We start from the raw sequence: 21,214 nt of genomic DNA, 5'->3' as shown, positions 1-21,214 counted from the left end.
ACATATACCGACATATACCGACACCTCTGCAGCAAAGCCACGGCGCAACGGGAGCGGGGCAGGTCGATCAGTGCCGGAGAATGGTAACTCTCGGGTGGCTCAAAAGAAAAAAAACGATTGCCATTGGCAGAGTAGGGAGATATTGAAGTTCAGGTTTTATGGTGCCCTCGTTTCCAATGGCTGAAGGGTTGGTACTCGAGAGCGAGTCCTCCACGAGCAAGGAAAGTCTCGCATCCCTGCGGACGTGTGTCCTGGCTGGGAAGGGGAGCCAGCTCCCGAACACCCATCCTTACCACAGCAACTGACCCTGCCCCAAAGCAGCCGCCGGCCGGGCCAGCCCTGGACATCGCTGGTCTCCCCGGCCACGCTCAGCACCTCCCCAGCAAGGTCCCGGGCGAGCACCGCCGGGCTGCCCGCAGCCAGGCGCCCGCCTGCCTCCTCTGCCGGCTCCGCTCCGCTGGGCACGTTATGGCCAAAATCGACGCTCGGACTGTCCCGAGCATCAAAACCGGAGCCGTGGTCGGCACTGGGGGGCAGCGGCACTGGGGGGCAGTGGGAGCGCTGGGGCGAGGGCGTGAAACTCAGCAAGGGGAGGGAGAAAGTGCTGAGGCGGCGGCAGGTCGCGGGGCTGCACCCATCGCCTCGCTGGGAGGGAGAGCAGCGCGTTAGGTGTTAACCAAAGGCCTCCCCAAGGGAAAACATCCCAACGCCGTCCTCCAGCTCGCGCCTTTATCTCCAGTCCTGGCAGTGCTGAGCCCACAGGCACTGAGGCGCCCCGGCCCCGGCGGCTAACCCCCCCGGCAGCAGGAGGCAGGGCTGCCCCGCCGAAAGGGCCCCGGAGAGTGGCCTCGACGCAGGGGTGTGAGAACGGACCGAGGGCGAAGGAAGGGAAAACCAACCAGGGAGCACTTAAAGAATTAAAAAATCGAAAGAAAAAGCAGGGAAAGGACAGAGAGCTTGTTAAACCCAGGATAAAACAGACGAGCGATGAGATGTCAGGAGAAAGGGCAGAGAGGGGAGAAGTGACCCGGCACCACGGAGCACGGACAGGAGACAATGCTGCTACCAAGAAACAGGAAAGATAAATTTAGAGGCAGCCAGCGAGCGCTCTTCCTCCTGCAGCTCTGCCCGTCCTTCCTCCCCCTCCTCTCCCTCGCCGGGTCACCCGTGACCACGGGCAGGACTCGGGCTCCAGCCCTGTCTGGCTTCTGCCTGCCAGGGGCAAAGCCCGGCTCCCCCCCAGCCCGGCGCTGCCGCCGGCCGGTCCCGGCCGTACCCAGGGAACGAACCCAGCCCTGCCGCGGCGCCGGCTGCGGGAGCGTCGGCGGGAAGCAGCAGCACCTCGTAGGGAAGGGTGTTAAAGGCTTCAGATGGACAGCCAGCAGCAAAGATTTCATTTCTGCACCAACTGGTTGTGGCCTCAGCCTGCAATCCCCACGAAATTCCCCTTTTTAACTGCAGCGACTCCCACACCGCCCAGCAAAGTGCATCTGGGTCTGCAACGCCGATGCAGAAATATGGTTTCACATACACAAGATGTGGAAGTAAAACAATGAACGCATCCACATGCTGCTTCCTAGTTAAAACACATTCTTCCCCAAACTGACGTGCCGAGATAAAGCCTTTAAAGGCCTGACTGATATTTCCCTCTTAATCAAAACCTCTTTGTGTCTGTCATTCGCAGCCTGCGCTGGAGATGCTCGTGGTTTTGCATGCAAGAGGGACGCGTGCTGTTTGTCAGGGCGCAGGGGCCCGCAGAATGTGCCGAAGAGCAAGGGGAAACGGGCGAGGAACAGAGGTTTGATTTTAACTAAATTGGCTCATTTCAGTCGCTCTGCCTCACAGCAGCCATTTAAACCCCCCCTGCACTGGAAGTTGCTTTTCTCGCCGCAGTGCTGAAGTCTCCAAGCCCAGCGCCCGGCTGGGTGCGGATCCACCAGGCGCCGCGGCAGCACCTGCGGCACCGAGACCCCGGCCCGCGGGCGCTTCCGAGGTGCGCGCACGCGCGCGCAGCAGTGGGAACTGTGGAGCAGCGCCATTTTTAGGCCATTTTCAGGCCATTTTCGGGCCAGAGCTGTGCCGTGTGCTTGGCACCAATAACCCGTTGCCGGTCCTCTCCAGCCCCCTGCTCTGAGGGTGGGTTTTGGTGCTGCCCCCACCTTCTCTCTGCCTGGCCCCTCCAGCCTTGGCTGGGGGGTCCTCAGCCCATCGGGGCCACCTCCGAGCGCCGAAAGCCCAGCCTCGTGCCAGCACCCACAGCTCCTCTTCGGCAGCTCCGACCTTAGGCAGCGCTCCCGGTCAGGCAGCGCAGACCAAACCTGCTCCGGTCATTGCTCCTGCTCCACCATCCACCCACCTGCAACTGCTGCTGTCCCAAAGCCGTAAGGATTCCCGTTATTAAATGTTCTCCACCAAAATTTGTCTTCTTGCACGTCTGTCCTCACCAGCATTTTCCATAGCTCACGTGTTAGACCCCCAGTACATCCCATCCATCAGCACTTCCAGTCGCAGCTGCATCCCAAAGCTCTTCACCTGAGCTGCCGGCAGCAATGCTCAGGTCCGATTTGTGGTTGATTCAGGTCATTTTTAACCTTGTAAGGTGAAGAACAGTTACAAATTTTCCTCCTTTGCAGGTTACTGCTCAGCTACCCACACAAAACGTCACCGCACTCCACACCACGCTGCCCTTTCCCTCCTCTGAGCCACTCCTGGAAAGCAAGTATCACTTTTGGGGGTAAACCAGGATTCCACTGATTTCCCACTCATCCCTTCTCCCGTGAGCTGTGCATTGCTGAGCCGGGTGCGAAACCCCAGCGCTTCTGCTCCTCACCGCCCCGTGCCGTGCCGGCAGCCGGCCGCCCCTCGCCGAGCGGCTCCCCGCCGGCCGCGGCTCCGGGACCCCCCCGCGCCCTTGGCAGCCTGAGCAAGCGATGGCCCCGTCCTCCTTCATCCACTACCGCACCACAAATCGCACAGATCCCGTGCGTTGAGGCAGCCCGCGCTCCGCGTCGGCCGGACCCTGCCTGCTCGGGACTCCTCCGGTGACCGGCGAGCGGGTCGGAACGCCCACCGGTCCCTCCAGCTCGCCGCCTGCGATCCCCCGTCTCTCTCCCACAGACCTGCACAAACCCAGTGTAACATTTTCGGCCCCCCAGCTTTTGGGGAGGACATTATCTGTTTCCAACGAAAAAGGAAGCATTATCTTTTTTTTTAAATCTGTACAAATCTGATGCCCCTGGAGGCTCCTGGGCCGACCCCAGGGCTGCAGGACGCACCTTCTTCTAACGGAGCAGCCTGCCCTGCACGGCCTCTGGTGCTCCCCCGTCGCCCACTTCTCTCTTTTTTTATCTCAGGAGCAAGTCCTACGAAGTCTCACGTGAACTTTCTACAAGTTTTTCCTCGCCCTACGCAAAAGAGCAGCCCGGACCCTGCCTGTCTCCCTTGGTTTCCCTGCTGTGAAATCAGAGGTGGCCTGAGAAGGAAGGAAGGAAGGAAGGGTGGGAGATGAAGCTTTTCTTCCCACTTGAGAATGTTCACAGCGATCCAGGAGACCTGGCATCGAAAAAACAAGAAGCCCTCCCGCCCCCGGTCACTTCTCCTTCACTAAGAGGCCTGTGATACTTTGCGGGGAACATTGTACGAATGTTCAGAGAAACGGGAGGATGGCGATAGCACGAGGGCATCATGGAAGCCACGTGCGTTACAAAGAGACTTTTAGGCAGGGTCCTTACACGTTGTTTCTATTTATTTCTGTTAGAAATACTTCAGTGTCACTCAAATGATGGACAGACAGTCGAGAGTAATGACCGCCATCAGGAAAATTCAAAATCATGTTTCCCCTGCCCCTTAATTTAAAGTTTGGGACAGAAACTGCGTTACGTGCTCGTTCTCCCAGCGGGAGAGAGCCCCGCTCCCCCACCGAAACCCGGGCAAGGAGGAGCGGCGGCCTCCCAGGTTGTCACCTGCAGACCCCCCTCCCAGCTCACGCCAGCAAGAGCACCGTTCCCGACCGACTCCATGCTTTCCACTGCACCGTGCTTTTGACAGAAATTGGGTTTTTAGGGAAAAAGCCCTCCCGGAGGCGGGCGGGCTGAGCTGGGTCCGTCTCCCAACACAAATGCCACCGCGACGCGGTGCCGTTCCTGAGGACCGAGGGAGGAGGAGAGCTGGGCACGGGGCTGGAGGAGGAAAACGTGGGACAGCGGGACAAAGGGAAAACACTCATCGCCGGATCACAGCCCTCTGTCCCCAAGGTCAAGCCCTGCGGGAAGGCTCGGGGACCTCAGCGGGGACCGCGACTCATCCCAAGGGCTCCCGGCCGCGGGCAGGCACAAAGGACGGGACCGCGGCGCTCCCGGCACATCTCGGCCGCCCAGCAACGTTCTGCCAGTCCAACGCGCGCCGCCTCCACGGCAAGCACGCCCCGAGCAGGCACCTGGGACGTCCCACGCGCTGCCCTCCGTGCGGGTGCGCCCACGCCGGGCAGGGCGGGTTCTGCAGGCAGGGGCCAGGAGCCGCGCTCCCGCCTGCCAGCGCTCGCCGCTTCGCAGGAGGAGACGTACCGGGGCAAGGGAAACCAAAGCCCGCGGCGGGCAGCGGAGGGAAGGGGGAGCCACGGCAAGAAAAACGGCAGGAACCCCCCGCTGCCGGCGCCTCGGGGACGGCGCTCGCAGCTCTGCCCTCGCCCCCGGTCTGGTCCCGGCCCGGCAGGGCACCCACGGACACGGCCCGCTCCGCTGGCGTTGGGGAGACCGTGCTCCAGCAGATGCTGAATTGGAACCTACTTCTCAACAAAGAATAAATGTAAATAAACGTAAGGGGTGCAGGCAACACTTCGCTCACAGGATTTTGTGCTGGCACGTTCTTTGTGGTACAAACCCACCGTTTTGCCTATTCCTTAACGTTTCCAGCTGTACAGTAGAGCAGGACGACGTTTGCCCTCATCCCTCTCTACACTGTGTCCCCTAAACTAGTTTATAAATGAGAAACCTTTTTCGCATTGTGGTCCAGTAAAACCAACTCAAGACACTTTCTCAGAGATTAAACCAAACCCTGCCAACATGAAAGGGAAGAGGAGGAGAGAGGCTACCTGGGCACCGTGGAAGAGGCTCCCGCTCCCTCCACCGCAGGTATCCACGTCCCATCCTCCGAGTCACCTCCCAAGTTTAGGCTGGGTGTGTAGCAGAGCTGAAGTTACTGTGATCTGATTTGCCATTTTACAGGGATATAATGCGATTGCTATTCAAGGAGGGCATTAATGGCAGCCTACCGGCAGAAGAGGGGCCCGGCCCGCCGGGTCCTTAACTGGGCTCTGCCTTGGTGGCTCTCGGTGAGGAGGTGCCCAGCTCCCACGGGTGGGAAGCGGCCACCCCGGGTGGGAGCAGGGGGACCGCTCACAGCCCTGCCGTCCTGCTGCTGAAGCGGCGTGTCCTGCCACGGCCGCGGCCCCCCGCCCCACCGTCGGGGTCGGTTACCCCCAAAGGCGATGCTGAGACGAGTGCCCCTGCTGCGGCTCCTCAGGACAGCCGGGGGCCGGGGTCCCCCTCCGACCCGGGACGCGTTCGGACAAAGGCTGCGGCCGACCTGCACGAGTCGGACTGAAGCCCCGTTTGCTGGCACTGCCGACGGCACGGCTTCGCCAGGCTGCTCAAACCGGCGAGGCGAGAAGCCACCGAGGCGAGGCCGGGAGCCTGGCGGAGTTCGCGGTGCTGCCGGGTCCGGACCGGCGGGAGGTCAGGCTCCGGGATGCCGCCTTCCACTCCCATCGCTCCCCTTCCTCTGCCCACACAGGCTGCTTACAAAGAAACTCCTGATGATTGACTAATTAATTAATTATAACTAATTTGACCACCGCATCCTGTTGATGACCAGGGAGCTAGGGAAGGGCTGCGGAAGCAGGGCGTCCCGAGGAGCCGCTGGCCCTGGCGGGGAAGCCGGAGACAAAGCAGCCCCCGGCCCGCCGGCGGCGCGGAGCCCCCAGACCACGGAGCCGCCGGGGGGTCCCGGCACCGGGAAATCGCGGGGCGCCTCCGCGAGCGGGAGCTGCCCCTGCGGGCGGGCCCGCAGAGCCCCCGCGCCCCCCGTTTCACTTCAGCCCCCCGTGGCGCTTCCCCCCGGGGCCCGGGGGGCACACCGGGGCCAGCCGCCGCCGGGCCGGGCCCCGCCACCCGCAGACCGGCCCCGAACTCCGGGCGCGGCCGCGGCTTCACCCCGCTCCCGCTCCCCGGCAGCGCCGGGACCCCGCCGGCCCGGGGCGAGGATGCGGCGGGTCGGGGCACCCCGGGGCGCCGCTCGGCGACCGCCCCGACCCCCCAGCCCGCCCTCCGCCCCCCCCGGGCATCCCCACCCGCGCGTGTTACCTGCGTGGGCTCCCCCTCCCAGCCGCTCCCCGGGGCCCCCCCCGGGCTCCCCCCTCCCGGCCGCTCCGGTGCCGCGGAGCCCGGCCGGGGGCTGATGCATCCTCCGGGGCCGCCGCGCTCCCTCCCTCAACAGGTACCGACCCCGCGGCCGGGGGCCGCGCCGCCCTCCCCGCAACTTCATCGGAGAAAGTTTGCGAGAGGCGACAGGGAAACTTAGCGGCGGGGGGCGGCGGCCCCACGTGCGGAGCGGGCCCCGCCGCCACCGGCCCCCCCCGGTCCCTCCCGCCGCCATCGCTCCCGTCTCGGTCGCGGGCGGGCGGGGGGGGGGGGGGGGGAGGTGGAAGTGAAAAAGACGGCGACATGTCGGCGACATACCGGCGGGCCTCCTCCGGTAGAGGGAAGGGAGGGGGGTGGGGGGGGAGGCCGGCGGCGGGGACTCACCGTGCGCTCCCGCGGAGGCTCCGCGGGGCGGCGGCGGCGGCGGCTCCGGGCCCGGCGCTGGGTGCGCAGGAAGGAAGAAGGAGGGAATGAGGCAGGGCTGACGTGAAGGGATGCAAAACAGCTCCTCCTAACTCGGCCGCCGGCGGCCGCCCTTTATCTCCCCGCCGTGCCCCCGCGTCCCCCCCACCCAAGTTTTCCGAGCACCCGGATCCCCCCCCCCCACGCCCCCACCCCCAAACCCGCTCAGCCCCCGGAGCCGGGTCCGCCCTCGGTACCGGTTTGCGGGGAACAAAGCTGCGGGGCGCGGTTGGTTTGATGGTAACGGGGATGGGGGGGTTGGTGGGGGGCCCCCCCCCACGCTGCGTGGGGACGTGGCGAGCGCGGGGTCGGGCTGGCCGCGACCGCGGCCAGCCCGACCCCGCGCTCGCCCCGTCCCCACACAGCATCTCCTCCACGGTGCTCACCCGAGACCCCCGACCCCAGGGGTTATTTCACCCTGGGGAGGAGTACCGCTTAGTTTTGGGGGGCTCGGGGGGGGGGAATACGCGCAGCCCGGAGGAGCCGTGTCCGTAGGGGACGCCGTTTTCCCGGTTGGCTGTTGGGCATCGCTCTCCTCCGCGGTGATGGGATAGATCATCTGCGCCCCAGAAACCTTGCAGGGGTCGTGTGATCCCAGCGGATGGCAAGGCCCCCCCGCTCCCCAAAAATGAAAGGGACGAGCAGAATTTGGGATGAGCCAGAAATCTGAAGGTCTGGGGGGGGGGGAATGCTGTTGACCCCCCCCAAGGGAGGCCACAGGCACCGGCGGAGGAGAGGGACGGCGGGATGGGGCTGCGGTGGCAGAAGGCGGCGGGTCCCCGAGGGGGGGACGGGGGCCGTGACACGGCGTGGTAAGGGCAAAGCGTCTTACAGCTGCAGACGGGGGGCCGGGAGCTCCGGCTCCCACCGCGAGGAGGATGAGGGTCTCCTCCTCGTGGAAGAAGGCAGCCAGGATTCGGCTGGTGCGTCGGGAGACGGAGATTCTCATCTCCATGGAAGCAGGTGGAGCTGGACAGGCTAATCACAGCAAAGAGTTTGTCTAAAAACGCAGTCCTTTGTCTGGCAGACGCACTTCTCGTTTTCAGGGGGGTTTTGTATTCTGGGGTGAAAATTGATCTCGCCAATCCCTTTACGCTGCCGGCGCCCGTGCTTATGGCTTCCTGCACCCCCTGCGCGCGTCGGAGGGCCGGCCGAGCGGCCCCGCCACGGTACTGCCGCGGCCCGAGCGGCCCAGGCCAGAGCACGCCCGGCGCCCAGCCCCGGCCGGCGCGACCGGGCACCGAAACCGACGTTTCCTCCTCGTCGTCGCCATCCCGCCTCGCCCCGGAGCTCTGCCCAGGACCGAGTTTGCCTGCGCCAATATTTGCAAATATGAAAGGATCAGAAACGCAGCGGAGGGAGATTCGCTCTCTGAAACCCCCGCGGGCGCCCCGGCCGTGGCGTGCGCCCGGCGCCTGCCCAGCGCCCCGGTGGGACGCGGCGTGTGCCGGGAGCGCCGGGCCTTGGCGTGGGGCCTTGGCGTGGGGCGGCCGTGGCCGGAGGGAGCCGGGGCGGCAGAGGTGGGGAGCAGCCCCCAGCCAACCCGCCGGCCGGGGAGCAGCCCCGCCGCAGCCTCGGCCAATCGGGACGAGGAGACACCAGGCTGCAGCCGCCTCAGCCAATCAGGATGTGGAGACATGAGGCTGCAGCCACCTCAGCCAATCAGGATGTGGAGACACGAGGCTGCAGCCACCTCAGCCAATCAGCATGCCGGGCCAGGAGCACCCACAGCCTCTCGCAGTTGAGGACTGCGGAGGTCGCAGCCAATCAGAGGTGGCGGAGGCGAAGCCCAGCCAATCGCTGTCCCTGAGCGGAGGCCGGGGAGGCCGGTGCCTCCCGCGGCTCCCGCAGGCCGTGGCGGTGGGACGTCCCCACCGGGCGCTGCGGCCGCTGCCGGCCCGGGGCGCCGGGGTCTCCATCCCTGGAGGCACCCGCAGCCCGGCCGCGGCCCGGGGCCGCCGCCGGAGCAGGGCCTGGACGCAGCCTTCAGCCTCCAGCGAGGGAGGTTCTGCCACCGGCAGGGTGGGATCCGTGACCAGAACCGCTGGGAATATGAGGTCTCCTTGCCGCCATCTGAGCCGATTTCTTGATTTCTCGACCTCCGCCATCCCGCGCGCAGCAGCAGGCCGCCGCCACGTTTCCTCTCGGCCGGCTTTTGTGGACACCTGAAGTGCTTCCCCTCTCCTGTCCTTACGGGCCGAGTTCTGGGGCTTCTTGTCATTCTTCTCCCTCCCTCCCGGACCCCCCCTGTCGCTCCTGGCCCCGGTGAAGCGCAGGGTCCCAGACTGGGCACCGGCGGCGGCCGGGGCTGCCCCGTGCCCAGCAGACCAGCGACGGCCACGCTTGGGGCGCGAGGCGGCACGTTCTCCTGCAGCAGCCCCCGCGGCTGCTCCCGGAGCCGGGGACCGTGGCCCTCTGCAGCCCGGCTCCGCGGCGGCTGCTCGCCCCTTCGCATCTCCCAGTCCTCCCGCGGAGCAGCTCCTCGCACTTCTCTCCGTGGGATCTCAGCTTGTCGGTTTTGGATGACATCTTTAGGTTGTCAAGACGGTTTTGAGCCCGGAGCTCGTCCTGCCCAGCACTTCGGGTCCCTCCCAGCTTGCTGCCGCCCGCCGTTTTGGTGACCCCATACTCAGGGAAATGTGGGCTACCTGAAGCCATCGCCGGTGGAAGTGCCCTCCTCTGGCACGGCCGCTGCCCATCGGCGCGTCCCGTCACCCACTGCTTCTGGGGCGCAGCTGAGCCATCCCCCGGTGCTCCTGTGCGGGGCGCGGTTCGTTAGTTTGCTGACGAGGGCCTCGCAAGGAGGCGTGCCGAGAGCCTCGGTGGGATCGAGGCACGCGGCATTTACCGCTCCGCCGTCAGAGGAAGGGCTCCCGCTGCATTGGTGTCATCCTGACGGCCCATTTCTTATCGCCGTACCATCCCTTATGGCCATCCCGTCCCCCGGGGCACGTGCGGTGACGGGCTGGTGCCGTGATCGGCGTCGCCCCGGGAGCGGGCGCCAGGGCAGGACGGCAGCACGGCCCCAGGGACGATTCCCTGCCAGCTTCTAAGAGTGGGTGCTGGGGCCACCCTTCTCCAGACCGGGTGCCCCTCCACGTCCCTTCCCTGGCTCTCCTCCCCGCCGCTCTCCTCCCTTTGTTAACGTTGATACGTCCCCGCTCGCAACCGACCTTTCCGTACGAAGGCTGGAGCAAAGCCGGTTTCTCTGTATCCTTGATTATTTCACCCCCTTTCCCCATTAAGTTATGATCTTTATTTCCCCCTGTCTCCCCCTTCCTTCCAGTACTTCTCTACAGCACACCGGATCCTTTTCTTGTTGCCCTTGGCGTCCCTTGCTGCTCGTAACTCAGTCACGCCGTGGTCTTTGGATTGTAGCCCACCTGCTCGTGCCATTTCTTTACGTTAACCGGGGATCGGGCGCTTCGCGGCTTGCTTTTTGATTTCCTGGTCCTTAAAAAGCAGCTGGTGCAACTGCAATGGTACGCGATGCCTTCTCCCTTTCCTCTTCAAAATAACTCTTAAGCAGCTCGAGTTATTCAGGGGTCTGGCGACGGCGTGTGCGCGGGTGGTGCCCACGCAGCGGCCGCGTTCCCGGGGGCTCTCCGGTGTCACCCCCTCCACCGCCGCGGCTGGACCCAACGGCTCCGTGCGGCGGCGCGAGGGCAGCCCCGTAAGCGCCCTGAGCAACCCCGACGGGCGACGCTGCAGCGGGGGGCTCGCCCGGCGGGAGGAGAGCCCGCGGGAGCAGCCGCGGCCCGGGACCACCCCGGGCACCGCGGCCGGCGAGGCTGGCCGGGGCCTGGGGAGCTTGGGCGAGCCGTCGGGCTGCGGGAGCACCGGGAACGGCTGGCAGCTGAGCGGCCTCCTGCGAGGAGCTCGGTGGCCCGGCCCGGCTGTCCCCACGCGGTGGCCCGGGGGGCCTCTCCGCTCCGGCAGCTCCTGCTCGGGACGGGGCAGGGGCTGCAGGGCAGCGGGCAGGGGGCAGTGGGGCAGCAGGGCAGGAGGGCAGCAGGCAGGAGGCAGCAGGCAGGAGGCAGCAGGCAGCGGGCAGAAGGCAGCAGGCAGGAGGCAGCAGGCAGCAGAGCAGCGGGCACCAGGCAGGAGGGCAGCAGGCAGGAGGTAGGAGGCAGTGGGGCAGCAGGCAGGAGGCAGCAGGCAGCGGGCAGGAGGGCAGCAGACAGTGGGGCAGCGGGCAGCGGGGCTGCGGTGCGGGCGGCCGGAGCAGACCCCGGCCTCTCCCAGCACCTCAGCCCCCGCCGGTGACCTCCGGGCAGGGCAGGGGGCAGGGGCGCTGGCGCTTTAAGAGAGGGCGTGGTCTGCCGCCGAGCGGCCACGCCCCCCCGCTCGCTTTGCCGCGGCGCGGCACCGCGCGGCTCCCGTCCCTCCGGGGCTGGTGCGCCCCCTGGCGGCGCGGCGGGGCGCGGGCGGCGGGGCCGGGGCAGCGCGTTCCGGGGCGGGCAGCGGCGGCGGCGGCGGCGGCGGCGGCGGCGGCTGGGCTCGGCTCCAGACCTGCCCCGCCCCGCCCCGGGCCGCGAGGAACGGCTGCCCCCTCCCCGCTCGGCCCCGGTGGCTGTCGCTGCCCCCGCCGCTGTCGCTGTCTCCAGCAGCCCGGTCCCGGGGAGCGCCCGGCTGCGCCTCCGCCCGGGCACTGCCGGAGAGGGGGCTCTGAGCGCCCCCCGGCCCGGTCCCCGAGCCCCGGCGCTGCCTGTTGGGCCCAGGCCGGGCCCGGCGGCTCGGGGCCGCCCGGCCTCCCCCCCCCGCGGCCCGGCCCCGAGCGCCGCCCCGCCGCCGCCGCCGCCGCCGCGCTTCCGGGGCGGGCGAGGGGTTTCCTGCGGGGAGGCTGCGGCCCCGCTGCTGCTCCCGGCCCGGCCCGGCCCGGCCCGGCCCGCCGCCGGGATGATCAACGCCATCCTGGTGTTCAACAACCACGGCAAGCCGCGGCTCGTCCGCTTCTACCAGCACCTGGTGCGGGGCCGGGGCCGCCGGCGGGCTGGTGGCTCCGTGAGCCCGGAGCGGGGCCGGGGGCGCTCGGCGGGGGGGGATCCCGGGGGGCAGGGGCGATCGCTGCGGGGCTGGGGAGCCCTGCCCGCCCCAGCCCAGCGCCCCGGCACGGTTCCCCCCCGGCCCGGTCCCCGGGATGCCCCGGGGCCGGCGGGGGGCCGGGGACCTGCCGGTCACCCGGCGCTGCCGGCTCGGGCCCTCCCTCCCCTCGCCGCGGGGGGAGCGGGGGCCGCGGGTACGCCAGGCCCTGCGCCCATGGGTGCTCGCCCTTGCCTCTTGCAGGCGGAGGAGGCCCAGCAGCAGATCATCCGAGAGATTTTCCACCTGGTGCTGAAGCGGGACGACCACATCTGCAATTTCCTGGAGTGCGGCAGGTAACCGCGGCCCTCCTGCTCCCCTCGGCGGGGGCAGCGCCCGGGCTGCCCTGTGCGCGGCCCCCCCGACGCCCTTCGCCTCTCCTCCTGTCTCCGCAGCCTGTTTGGCGGCTCGGACTACAAGCTGATCTACCGCCACTACGCCACGCTGTACTTCGTCTTCTGCGTCGACTCCTCGGAGAGCGAGCTGGGCATCCTGGACCTCATCCAGGTCGGTCTCTCTGCCCTCAGGTTCGCTGCCTGAGCACGGCCGCTCTGCTCAGCCCCGGGCGGCCGGCCGGTGCCTTCCCCCGACGCACAGTCCTCGCCGGGCGGCCCGGCCCCGGTGCCTTTTGGGTGCACTTGGTGTCTGTGGCATCTCTGTGCCGGCCCTTCTGGAAGCGACTGAGAAGCTGTTCGGGGGCTGCAGGGGGCTGGGGTTGCTGCACGCACGTTGGGCGATACACAGCTCCTCTGTGTGGAAGCAGTGGGGGAAGTGAGTCCAAATGAATTTCTTTAAAAAATAGAATCATGGAATCCTTTAGGTCAGAAAAGCCCTTTAAAATCAAGTCCAACCGTTAACCCAGCACTGCCAAGCCCACCACTAAACCATGTCCCTAAGCACCACATCTCCCCGGCTTTTAAACACCCCCAGGGATGGGGACTCAGCCCCTGCCCTGGGCAGCCTGGGCCAGGCCCTGACAGCCCTTTGGGGGAAGAAGTTTTTCCCCATACCCACCCCAACCCTGCCCTGGCGCAGCTTGAGGCCGTTCCCTCTCGTCCCATCGCTTGTTCCTGGGGAGCAGAGACCGACCCCCCCGGCTCCAGCCTCCTTTCAGGCCGTTGCAGAGAGCGATGAGGGCTCCCCTCAGCCTCCTCTTCTCCAGGCTGAGCCCCCCCAGCTCCCCCAGCCGCTCCTCCCCAGCCTCGTGCTCCAGCCCCTGCCCCAGCCTCGCTGCCCTGCTCTGGCCACGCTCCAGCCCCTCCATGGCCGCCTTGGGGCGCGGGGCCCAAAACAACAAGTGCAGTTTAAAAACTGTGTTCAAACACTGTGGACTTGTGAAGGGACCTTTGCTGAATCCAGCTAATGGCAGGCGTGAGAATGTCAGCATGGGAGCTGGCAGGAGGCCGCCTGCCCTCCTCGGGTCACCCGCCCTGTGATCACACAGTTCCCATAACTCGGCCCCTTCCAGGCTGTTCGGGTGGGCTGCAGCCCTGCCCGGACACGGTGACCAGCCGCTGTCGCAGCACTGCAGCGGATCAGGACCTCAACACCTGGGATTCTCCCCAGAATGGCCGAGTCCCGCGTTTCGGTGCCCTTGACTTTGTGCCGGGCCCCTTGAGCCGGGGCTTGATCAGATCCCTGCAACGAGAGGTTCCACGCATGTGGGCGGCAGTGGCTTAAGGCGACAGCGAGTGGTTACACACCGCTGCCGGGCCCGGCGGAGGAGCCCTCGGTGCTGCTCGGGATGGACCTGCCATACCGGCCCAGCAGGGCCAGGCTCTCCTTCCAGCCGCAGGCCCCTTGCCAAGACAAGCTCTCTCCTGGGCAGGTCTGGCCTCCTCGACCTGGTTTCTGTGGCATAGCGAGGTCTGGCACCCGTGCCCATGTGGCAGTCCCCCGACCCCACGCTGCCTCCGGCTGCGGCCACAGTGCCGGGGGTCCCGGTCAGCCCCCGGGCCGGACCCACCTGTGGTTGCTCTGGGAACAGGCACTTTCCTACCATCAAAGGGCGATGGGGTTGTTGAGAGGGTTTTGTCCCCGCTCAGGGTGACACCCTGGGGCGCAAGGAGTTTCTGGTCGGGGCTGCGGCTTTTTTGCCTGCAGGCCCTGGGGCTGTGTGCGGGCAGCGTCCTGCGGTGGTCTCCTGTACTGACCTTCCCTTCCTGCCACCTCAGGTGTTTGTGGAGACGCTGGACAAGTGCTTTGAGAACGTCTGTGAGCTGGACCTCATCTTTCACATGGACAAGGTGGGTTGTAGGCTCTGTGCTGCTCCGGGCCAGCACCGTCGTTCTGCCCAGCGCCTGGCTGCCCCAGAGCCCTGCCCTCCCCAGCGGCAGGAGCCAGCCCAGCCTTGCGCCCTGGAGCCTTTCAGGAGAGGCTGTTGCTACGTTAGGGATCACTTTTTGGGGAGAGATTGAAATCCTGGGTGGGGAAGTTGTCAGCGTGGGGTCTTCTTAAGCCGCTCACATCGTGTCCTCCAAGAGATCCGAGTTACTGGGCTCTGCTCCGAGTCCTCCGTGGCTAAGCTGGCTTTCGGCTCCCGGTGCTCGCCCCGTTGCCGGCTGCATTGCTGCGGCGGGGCCGTGCTCTCTGCCCGGTGCAGCGGTGGGGGAGCGCAGGCTGGTGATTGCCACCGCCGCAGGGTAACCGTGCGGTCAAGTGACAGCGATCCACGCTGAGGCTTCGCTCTTGGCCTTCTGCAGGGGCTGGCGCCGATGGAGCTGGGCAGGCTCTGGCGTTGTGCAGGGGCGTTTCGCCTCCTCTCGCCGCACTGTGGGACCCATTGGGAGTCTTGTTAACATTTGACTAGAGCTGCAGGAACAAAAAGATAAGGAACAATGGGAGTGTTTGGAATACAAAGTGTTCGTTTCGTTTGAGCCACAGCCTTCAATGCTTCCTCTTTAGCTGGACAGAGTTTCTGGGTGGAAACCTATCCTCTTTGATCATTTCAGAGATGGGGCTGAAAATAGCTGGGACTACCTTTAGAGAAAGGAGAGACTTAGCTGATGTGTGCTGGACTTGGGTTGCTGTTGATAAGGGGTTTCTTGTTGAAGACAAAACATGCCAAGAAAAAAGAGGAGTGGAAAAAAAAATCAATGAGGCTGTAAAATGTTCGCTTCCCGTTGGTGATTCCAACTTATGAACTTCGGCAGAGTTAGCAAATCTTCTTGGAAGGTGATCTGGATCAGCTGAATGTACTAGCAACTGGTGAAGTAAGACTGATTACTAATTTGCCCGGCTGTAAAATTTTAGAAATGTTACAAGGTTGATTATCTCGTCAGCAAAAGTGTTCTTATCAAAGCAAACAAAAGAAGAGGAATTCAGAAGGAAGGAAGGTGGATTACCTGCGGGAGAGGTGACGGCAGCCACCCAGATCACCTCTGGCCACATCTAGGGCAGGAAGCGCTCTCAGTTACTTAGAATCATGGAGTCATTTGGGTTGGAAAAGACCCTTAAGATTATTGAGTCCAACTGTTAACCCAGCACGTTAAACCATGTCCCTAAGCACCACATCTCCCTGGCTTTTAAACACCCCCAGGGATGGGGACTCAGCCCCTGCCCTGGGCAGCCTGGGCCAGGGCCTGGCAGCCCTTTGGGGGAAGAAGTTTTTCCCAATACCCAACCCAAACCTGCCCCGGCGCAGCTTGAGGCCGTTCCCTCTCGTCCCATCGCTTGTTCCTGGGGAGCAGAGACCGACCCCCCCGGCTCCAGCCTCCTTTCAGGCCGTTGCAGAGAGCGATGAGGGCTCCCCTCAGCCTCCTCTTCTCCAGGCTGAGCCCCCCCAGCTCCCCCAGCCGCTCCTCCCCAGCCTTGTGCTCCAGCCCCTGCCCCAGCCTCGCTGCCCTGCTCTGGCCACGCTCCAGCCCCTCCATGGCCGCCTTGGGGCGCGGGGCCCAGCGCTGAGCACAGCACTCGAGGGGCGGCCTCACCAGTGCCCAGCACAGGGGGACGATCCCTGCCCTGCTCCTGCTGGCCACACCATTCCTGACACAAGCCAGGGTGCCACTGGCCCTCTTGGCCACCTGGGCACCCTGCTGGCTCGTGTTCAGCGGCTGTCGACCAGCACCCCCAGGCCCTTTCCCGCCGGGCAGCTCCCAGCCGCTCCTCCCCACGCCTGCAGCGGTGCCTGGGGTTGCTGTGCCCCCAGGGCAGGACCCGGCCCTGAGCCTTGCTGACCCTCACCCCGGGGCCTGGGCCCATCGCCCCGGCCTGGCCAGGGCCCTCTGCAGAGCCTCCCTGCCCTCCAGCAGATCAACGCTCCCGCCCGACTGGGTGTCACCTGCAAACTGACTGAGGGTGCCCTCCATCCCCTCGCCCAGATCGTTGATAAAGATGTTAAACAGGACTGGCCCCAGTACCGAGCCCAATACTTATTTTGTGGTGTGACCAAGACCCAGCAGCTTTACGCTCACTCCACAGCCCGCAGGCAGAAGAGATTACCCTCTTGCTTATCTGTTCTGCCAGCAGTAGCAGGGATTGCCCTTCCTCTGAACTCTCCTGCCAAGCGAAGGGTTCAAAGGAGAGGGGAGTCGGGCGGGGGGGGTTCTGACAGGAGAGGCCCTGGGCTCGGTCACCCTGTGGCTCCTACCAGTCAGGCTTGGTTACTTCCCATCCTGCTGCTTCCCAGCCTTGGCTTCAGTCCTTGGCCACTATCAGTTGTCCCTCATCTCTGTTTCTATATTTGGCATGTATTTGTTTCTCAGATGTGTTTGTGCTGAGTGCCCATGCTTCCAGGAGCTTGGTTACAGACGGGCGGTGCGAGGGGTGCTGGGAATACGCGGGGGTGTCCTGCTGCTCCCCGGGTCTTGCCCCTCGGATGCCCGGGCAGGGCTTTCTGCGGCTGCGATGCTGCCCCAGCGCTCCCGCGGAGCCCTGCCCCCGGGACTTCGGTTTGCCAGGAGCCGTGCGGGGCACGGTGCTACCCTCCGCTCTGGCAGATGCATTGCAGAGTTCGTGAGCTCCCAACTGGAACAGGAGAACTGAGGCCAACGTCAACGGGAAAGCGCTGATTTGTCGAGCAGAGACTTTGGCTGTGAACATCCCCAACCCCGCAGGCTCTGGCTGGGGCTGGGTGCAGCCTTGTCCGGGTCCTGTGATTTTCTGTTATTGCCTTAAGATACACCTTACGCTCCGTGGGCAGCACGGGGTCTGTGGAACGAGAGCTGCTGCGGGTTTCGGGTCCTTGCTCTTGTAGCAGGCAGCTGGATGGGGCTGTTGGGTCTGTGGTTCTCGGGCACCAGTGCTTTTAGGCTGTCAGCCTTGGAAGTAGCAACCTCAGAGCTGCAGGGATCCCTCTTTTGCAAGGGGAGGCTGGAGCCACGAAGCCGTGGGGAGGCTGAGAGGAGGCTGTGCCCAGCCCCGGGCTGTGCTTCGTACCTTGGAGGAGAACGTGAATTTTGCTAAGCGGCTGCGAGGTCCCGGAGAGGACACGGTTTGTTCAGGAAGTGCTGTGGCTGTTTGGAAAACAAAGCTTGCTTGGGATTTCTGCCCTGTTGGTTTTGGTCCAACTTGGTCTGAAGCCAGATCTTGAAGGAACAATGTTTCCTGCAGCCCAGATGCTCTCCCGTCGCGGGGAGCTGCTAGCACCCTGCAGCGCGGTGTTTGCCGGGGCCGGGCCGGGCTGAGGGACAGCGGTTCCCGTGCTGCGGGTGTCCCGGGAAGGTGCTGCATCGCTCGTGGCAGCGCTGATCCCGCACACCTTGCTGCTCCTGGTGCTGTCGGAGCAGGACGGGACCCGCGGGGAGCCCTGCAGGGCATCAGGCTCGCCATTCGCACAAACCTGGGTTTCGCCCTGCTAGCAGGTTCTCTATAGCTTGCTTTATTTTTCACAGCATTGCCCTGGTGGTATTTGCCACACAGTGCTCACCACTGCTGCCTGCCCTCATGAAGCCATAAAATGATATAACTTAACCATCTTCCAGTAAAAGCCTATTTCCCTGAGGTAACCAGAGACCCATAAATTCATTATCTGTGCTGGGTGGTTGCTGGGAGCTGCTGACTTAGCACGGAGGGCTGGGCTGCGGCGGAGCGGAAGGTGCATCGCAGCGCCCGGCGTGGCCCGGCAGCCGCCCGAGGGCACTTTGTGTTTTAAACCACGACGGGCCCTTTCTCCTGCTGTGGCTGCGGGGTGTCGGGGTGTCGGGGTACGCCGGCCCTCCCCGGCGGGGGCTGGCAGGAGGGAGCAGCTCACCGCCTTGAGACTGCTCCGTTTCATCCTTGGACCCGGGCAGACCCTGGGGAAGGGAGCAGACTCTTTTAGCAGTTTTGTGCTTTTTCTGTGCGTGTGTCACAGTCCCGTCTTCAGAGAAAGCAAAGTTGGGGTCTGGCCTGGCTTTCTGGGTAGAAGAAACTGGTCCTGGGAAGAAGCGTCCTGCCCGGTGGCTCCGGGAAGCCCTGGGGTCTCTGCTGCCCTGCGGGCTCCTCTCCAGCACGCGTTTAGGCAGGGAGCTGTTCCCGGGTGTGAGCCGGTCCCGGCCCGGGAGGGATCAGACTTCAGAGGAGGTGTCCGAGATGGCAGGGTGTGCCAGCGGGCCGGGTCCGACCTGGCCTCTCTGGGGGCTGCCCTGTGCCCGGTGGTCCGGTGGGTGACGTTTCCTCCGGCCTCGGTGGTAGGAGGCCTCCAGAGCAGAGGTACAAGCATACGTGGGGCTGCTGGGCTCGCCCTGTGCTGCGGACCATGGCTGCTGACCTCTTGCTCTCCGGGCAGCCGGCTGCCAGAGCTGTGTGGGCCGAGGGGAGGACGGGGCTGGATTTGCATCTCTTGGGGAAATGCCAGCCCCTGACGCACTTCCACACCAGCCTGCAGGCACTGTGGTCGCCGCCGCTCCCGGCCAGTCCGTGAGCTGGGCTGGGTTCACAGCCTTCCCTTCCCTTCCCTCGCAGGTTCACCACATCTTGCAGGAGGTGGTGATAGGGGGCATGGTGCTGGAGACCAACATGAACGAGATCGTGGCGCAGGTGGAGGCCCAGAGCAAGCTGGAGAAGGCGGAGGTGAGTGGCGATGCTGCGGCTCTCCCCCGCGGGAGGCTGATGTACTCCAGGGGGGCCAGCCTGTGGGGTCCGGAGCTGGTGCCTAGGGGTATCCCCCGTGTCCCTGGTCTCTGCCTGCCTGAGTCCTCGGGGAGAGGGCTGGGGGCATCCCTCCCCAGCCGTGCTCCCTGCTGCTTCAGAGCCTATGTGTGAATCACAGAATGTCCTGAGTTGGAAGGGACCCACAAGGATCATCAAGTCCAACTCCTGTCCCTGCATAGGACAACCCCAAAATTCACACCATATGTCTGAGGGCGTTGTCCAAATGCTTCTTGAATATTGTCAGGCTTGGCGCCCTGACCACCTCCCTGGGGAGCCCGTTCCAGTGCTCCGCCACCCTTTCCTGGTGTCCAGCCTAAACCTCCCCTGGGCCCTGGGGCTCGGGGGAGGCAGGGCAGCACGGGGCAGGGCTCGGTTCGGGGATGCTCCTGCGGCAACGCATGGGGCTGAGCCGGGAGCAGCCTGGAGCCCCTCGCAGGGGGCTGCGGGGACAAGGGGCCGGCGGTCACTGGTCCTTCCCGTCGGCAGGGAGGCCTCTCGGCCGCTCCTTCTCGCGCAGTCTCGGCTGTGAAGAACATCAACCTGCCAGAGATCCCTCGCAACATCAACATCGGAGACATCAACATCAAAGTGCCCAACCTGTCGCAGTTCATGTGAGCATCCCACGGCAGGGAGGGCTGCCCGCGCGCGCGGGCCGTGGTCTGGACTGGCTGGGGAGAGGAGCTGGGCTCCGCTGGGCTCCCCCTGCCCCTTTTGGGTCTCTGCCCATGTGGCACAGGGTGGGCCCGGTGTGCTGCCGGGGCGCCCGGGCTGGCCGGCAGGGCATAGGGAGCGGTGATGGGGCTCAGCGAGAGTGGGGTGGTGCTGTCCGCCTGTCCGTCACCTCGGACCTGCGCTCGGTTCTGCTCTCCCAACAAGAAGGGTGGCCTTTCTTCCCCTCCCTCCTCCCTCCCCGTGGGTGCACAGCCTCGTTCCTCCCTGTGGGGGGAAGAGCCGGGTCCTGCCTCTCCCAGCACTTCTTGGAATTCCCTGTTGTAAAAATGCACCTGTAGCTGATGGCTCCCGGAGGAGCCGTAGGTTGTCGTCTCCTCCATCTTCCCTGGGCTGGGCTGTCCCCTGCCCGGCATCCCCGCGCCCGCCCTGGTCCTGCTCGCTGGATCTGGCACCCCAGGCTGGGATTGGTACCAGCCTGGTCGGGGTTGCTCATCGGAGCTGCTGCGAGCTCTGGAGCTGGGGCCAGCGTGGTTGGTACCTGCCGGACCGGGAGACGCCGGCAGCGAGAGGGAAGGGAGCTGCCCGCTGCCTCTGCCGGCGCCGTGCCGAAAGCTGCGGGGGAGAAGAGCAGCCGGCTCGCAGGGTCGGGGCCAGGCCAGGCTGGGGCCTCCTGCAGCATGTCCCTGTGTCCTAATAAACCACCCTGTGAACCTGTCTGTGTCTGCTGTGGGTGCTGCTGGCGCGGCCCCGGGGGGAGGCAGTGGGGCCGGGGCCCTCCGGGGCGGGCTGGGGTTGCTGCAGCCTGCGCTCCGGGGCAGGGTCCCTGGCTGCACCCTGCCCTGCTCTCCGGAGCAGGCGGGGGAGCGCGGTGGCCCCGCTTGGGCCGTGCCAGCGGCGTCCCCTGCTCTGGGCCGTTGGAGGCAGGGTCTGCAGCCTGCCAGTGCCCACTGCCCTCCTGCCAGCTTTCCTGCCTTCTCCCTGCCGCAGAGCATCCCCGGTCCGCTCTCAGACAGGGCAGCCGCACCCCGGACGGCTCGGCGGGCATGCGGAGGCTGTGGGGCTGGGGCCGGCGTCCCCCTGAGGCCTGGGGGGAGCAGGGCTGGTCCTGGGGGTCGGAGTGAGCATGGCCACAAGGGACGGGCCAGGCAGCGAGGTCCCAGAGCAGCGGGGCTCCTCAAGCCGGGTGCCCCGCGCCCCTGGCTGCGCTGTGGCTCTGTCTGGCCACCAGCCTCCGGGCTGGCTCGGGGGCCCCTTCCTCTGCTTCCCTCCGGCGGCTGGGCCAGCTGTGCTCCCGCGGGCTCTGCCTCCACTTCCCCTGGCAGGGAAACCGTGACTCTGCCTGGAAGGAATTTTCCTTCGTCTCCCTTCCCTGCAGCTTAACCCTTCCCCAGCTGGCCATGAGCCACTGCTAGTGGCTTGTGGAGGTCAAGGAGCCGGGCAACCTGCTTCTTCCTCTTCTCTGCCAGCCCTCCTCTTCCTCCTCCTCTTGGCTGGCAGAGCAGCGCGGTGGA

General features: G+C 65.6%; 1 protein-coding gene across 1 annotated transcript; it reads left to right on the top strand.

Moving 5' to 3' along the window:
• The first annotated feature begins 11,715 nt into the window (after positions 1-11,715).
• LOC309595608 (AP-3 complex subunit sigma-2) lies at positions 11,716-20,417 on the top strand. Its single transcript, XM_082322788.1, has 6 exons — positions 11,716-11,846; positions 12,165-12,256; positions 12,356-12,467; positions 14,135-14,206; positions 18,843-18,950; positions 19,518-20,417. The coding sequence occupies exons 1-6, from the start codon at positions 11,778-11,780 to the stop codon at positions 19,644-19,646; spliced, it is 582 nt and encodes a 193-aa protein (XP_082178914.1). The 5' UTR covers positions 11,716-11,777; the 3' UTR covers positions 19,647-20,417.
• Positions 20,418-21,214: the final 797 nt, after the last annotated feature.

This window comes from Platalea leucorodia (assembly GCF_965183815.1).
Source record: "Platalea leucorodia genome assembly, chromosome: 9".
Taxonomy (NCBI): Eukaryota; Metazoa; Chordata; class Aves; order Pelecaniformes; family Threskiornithidae; genus Platalea; species Platalea leucorodia.
This window is presented reverse-complemented; position numbering and strand designations above follow the sequence as displayed.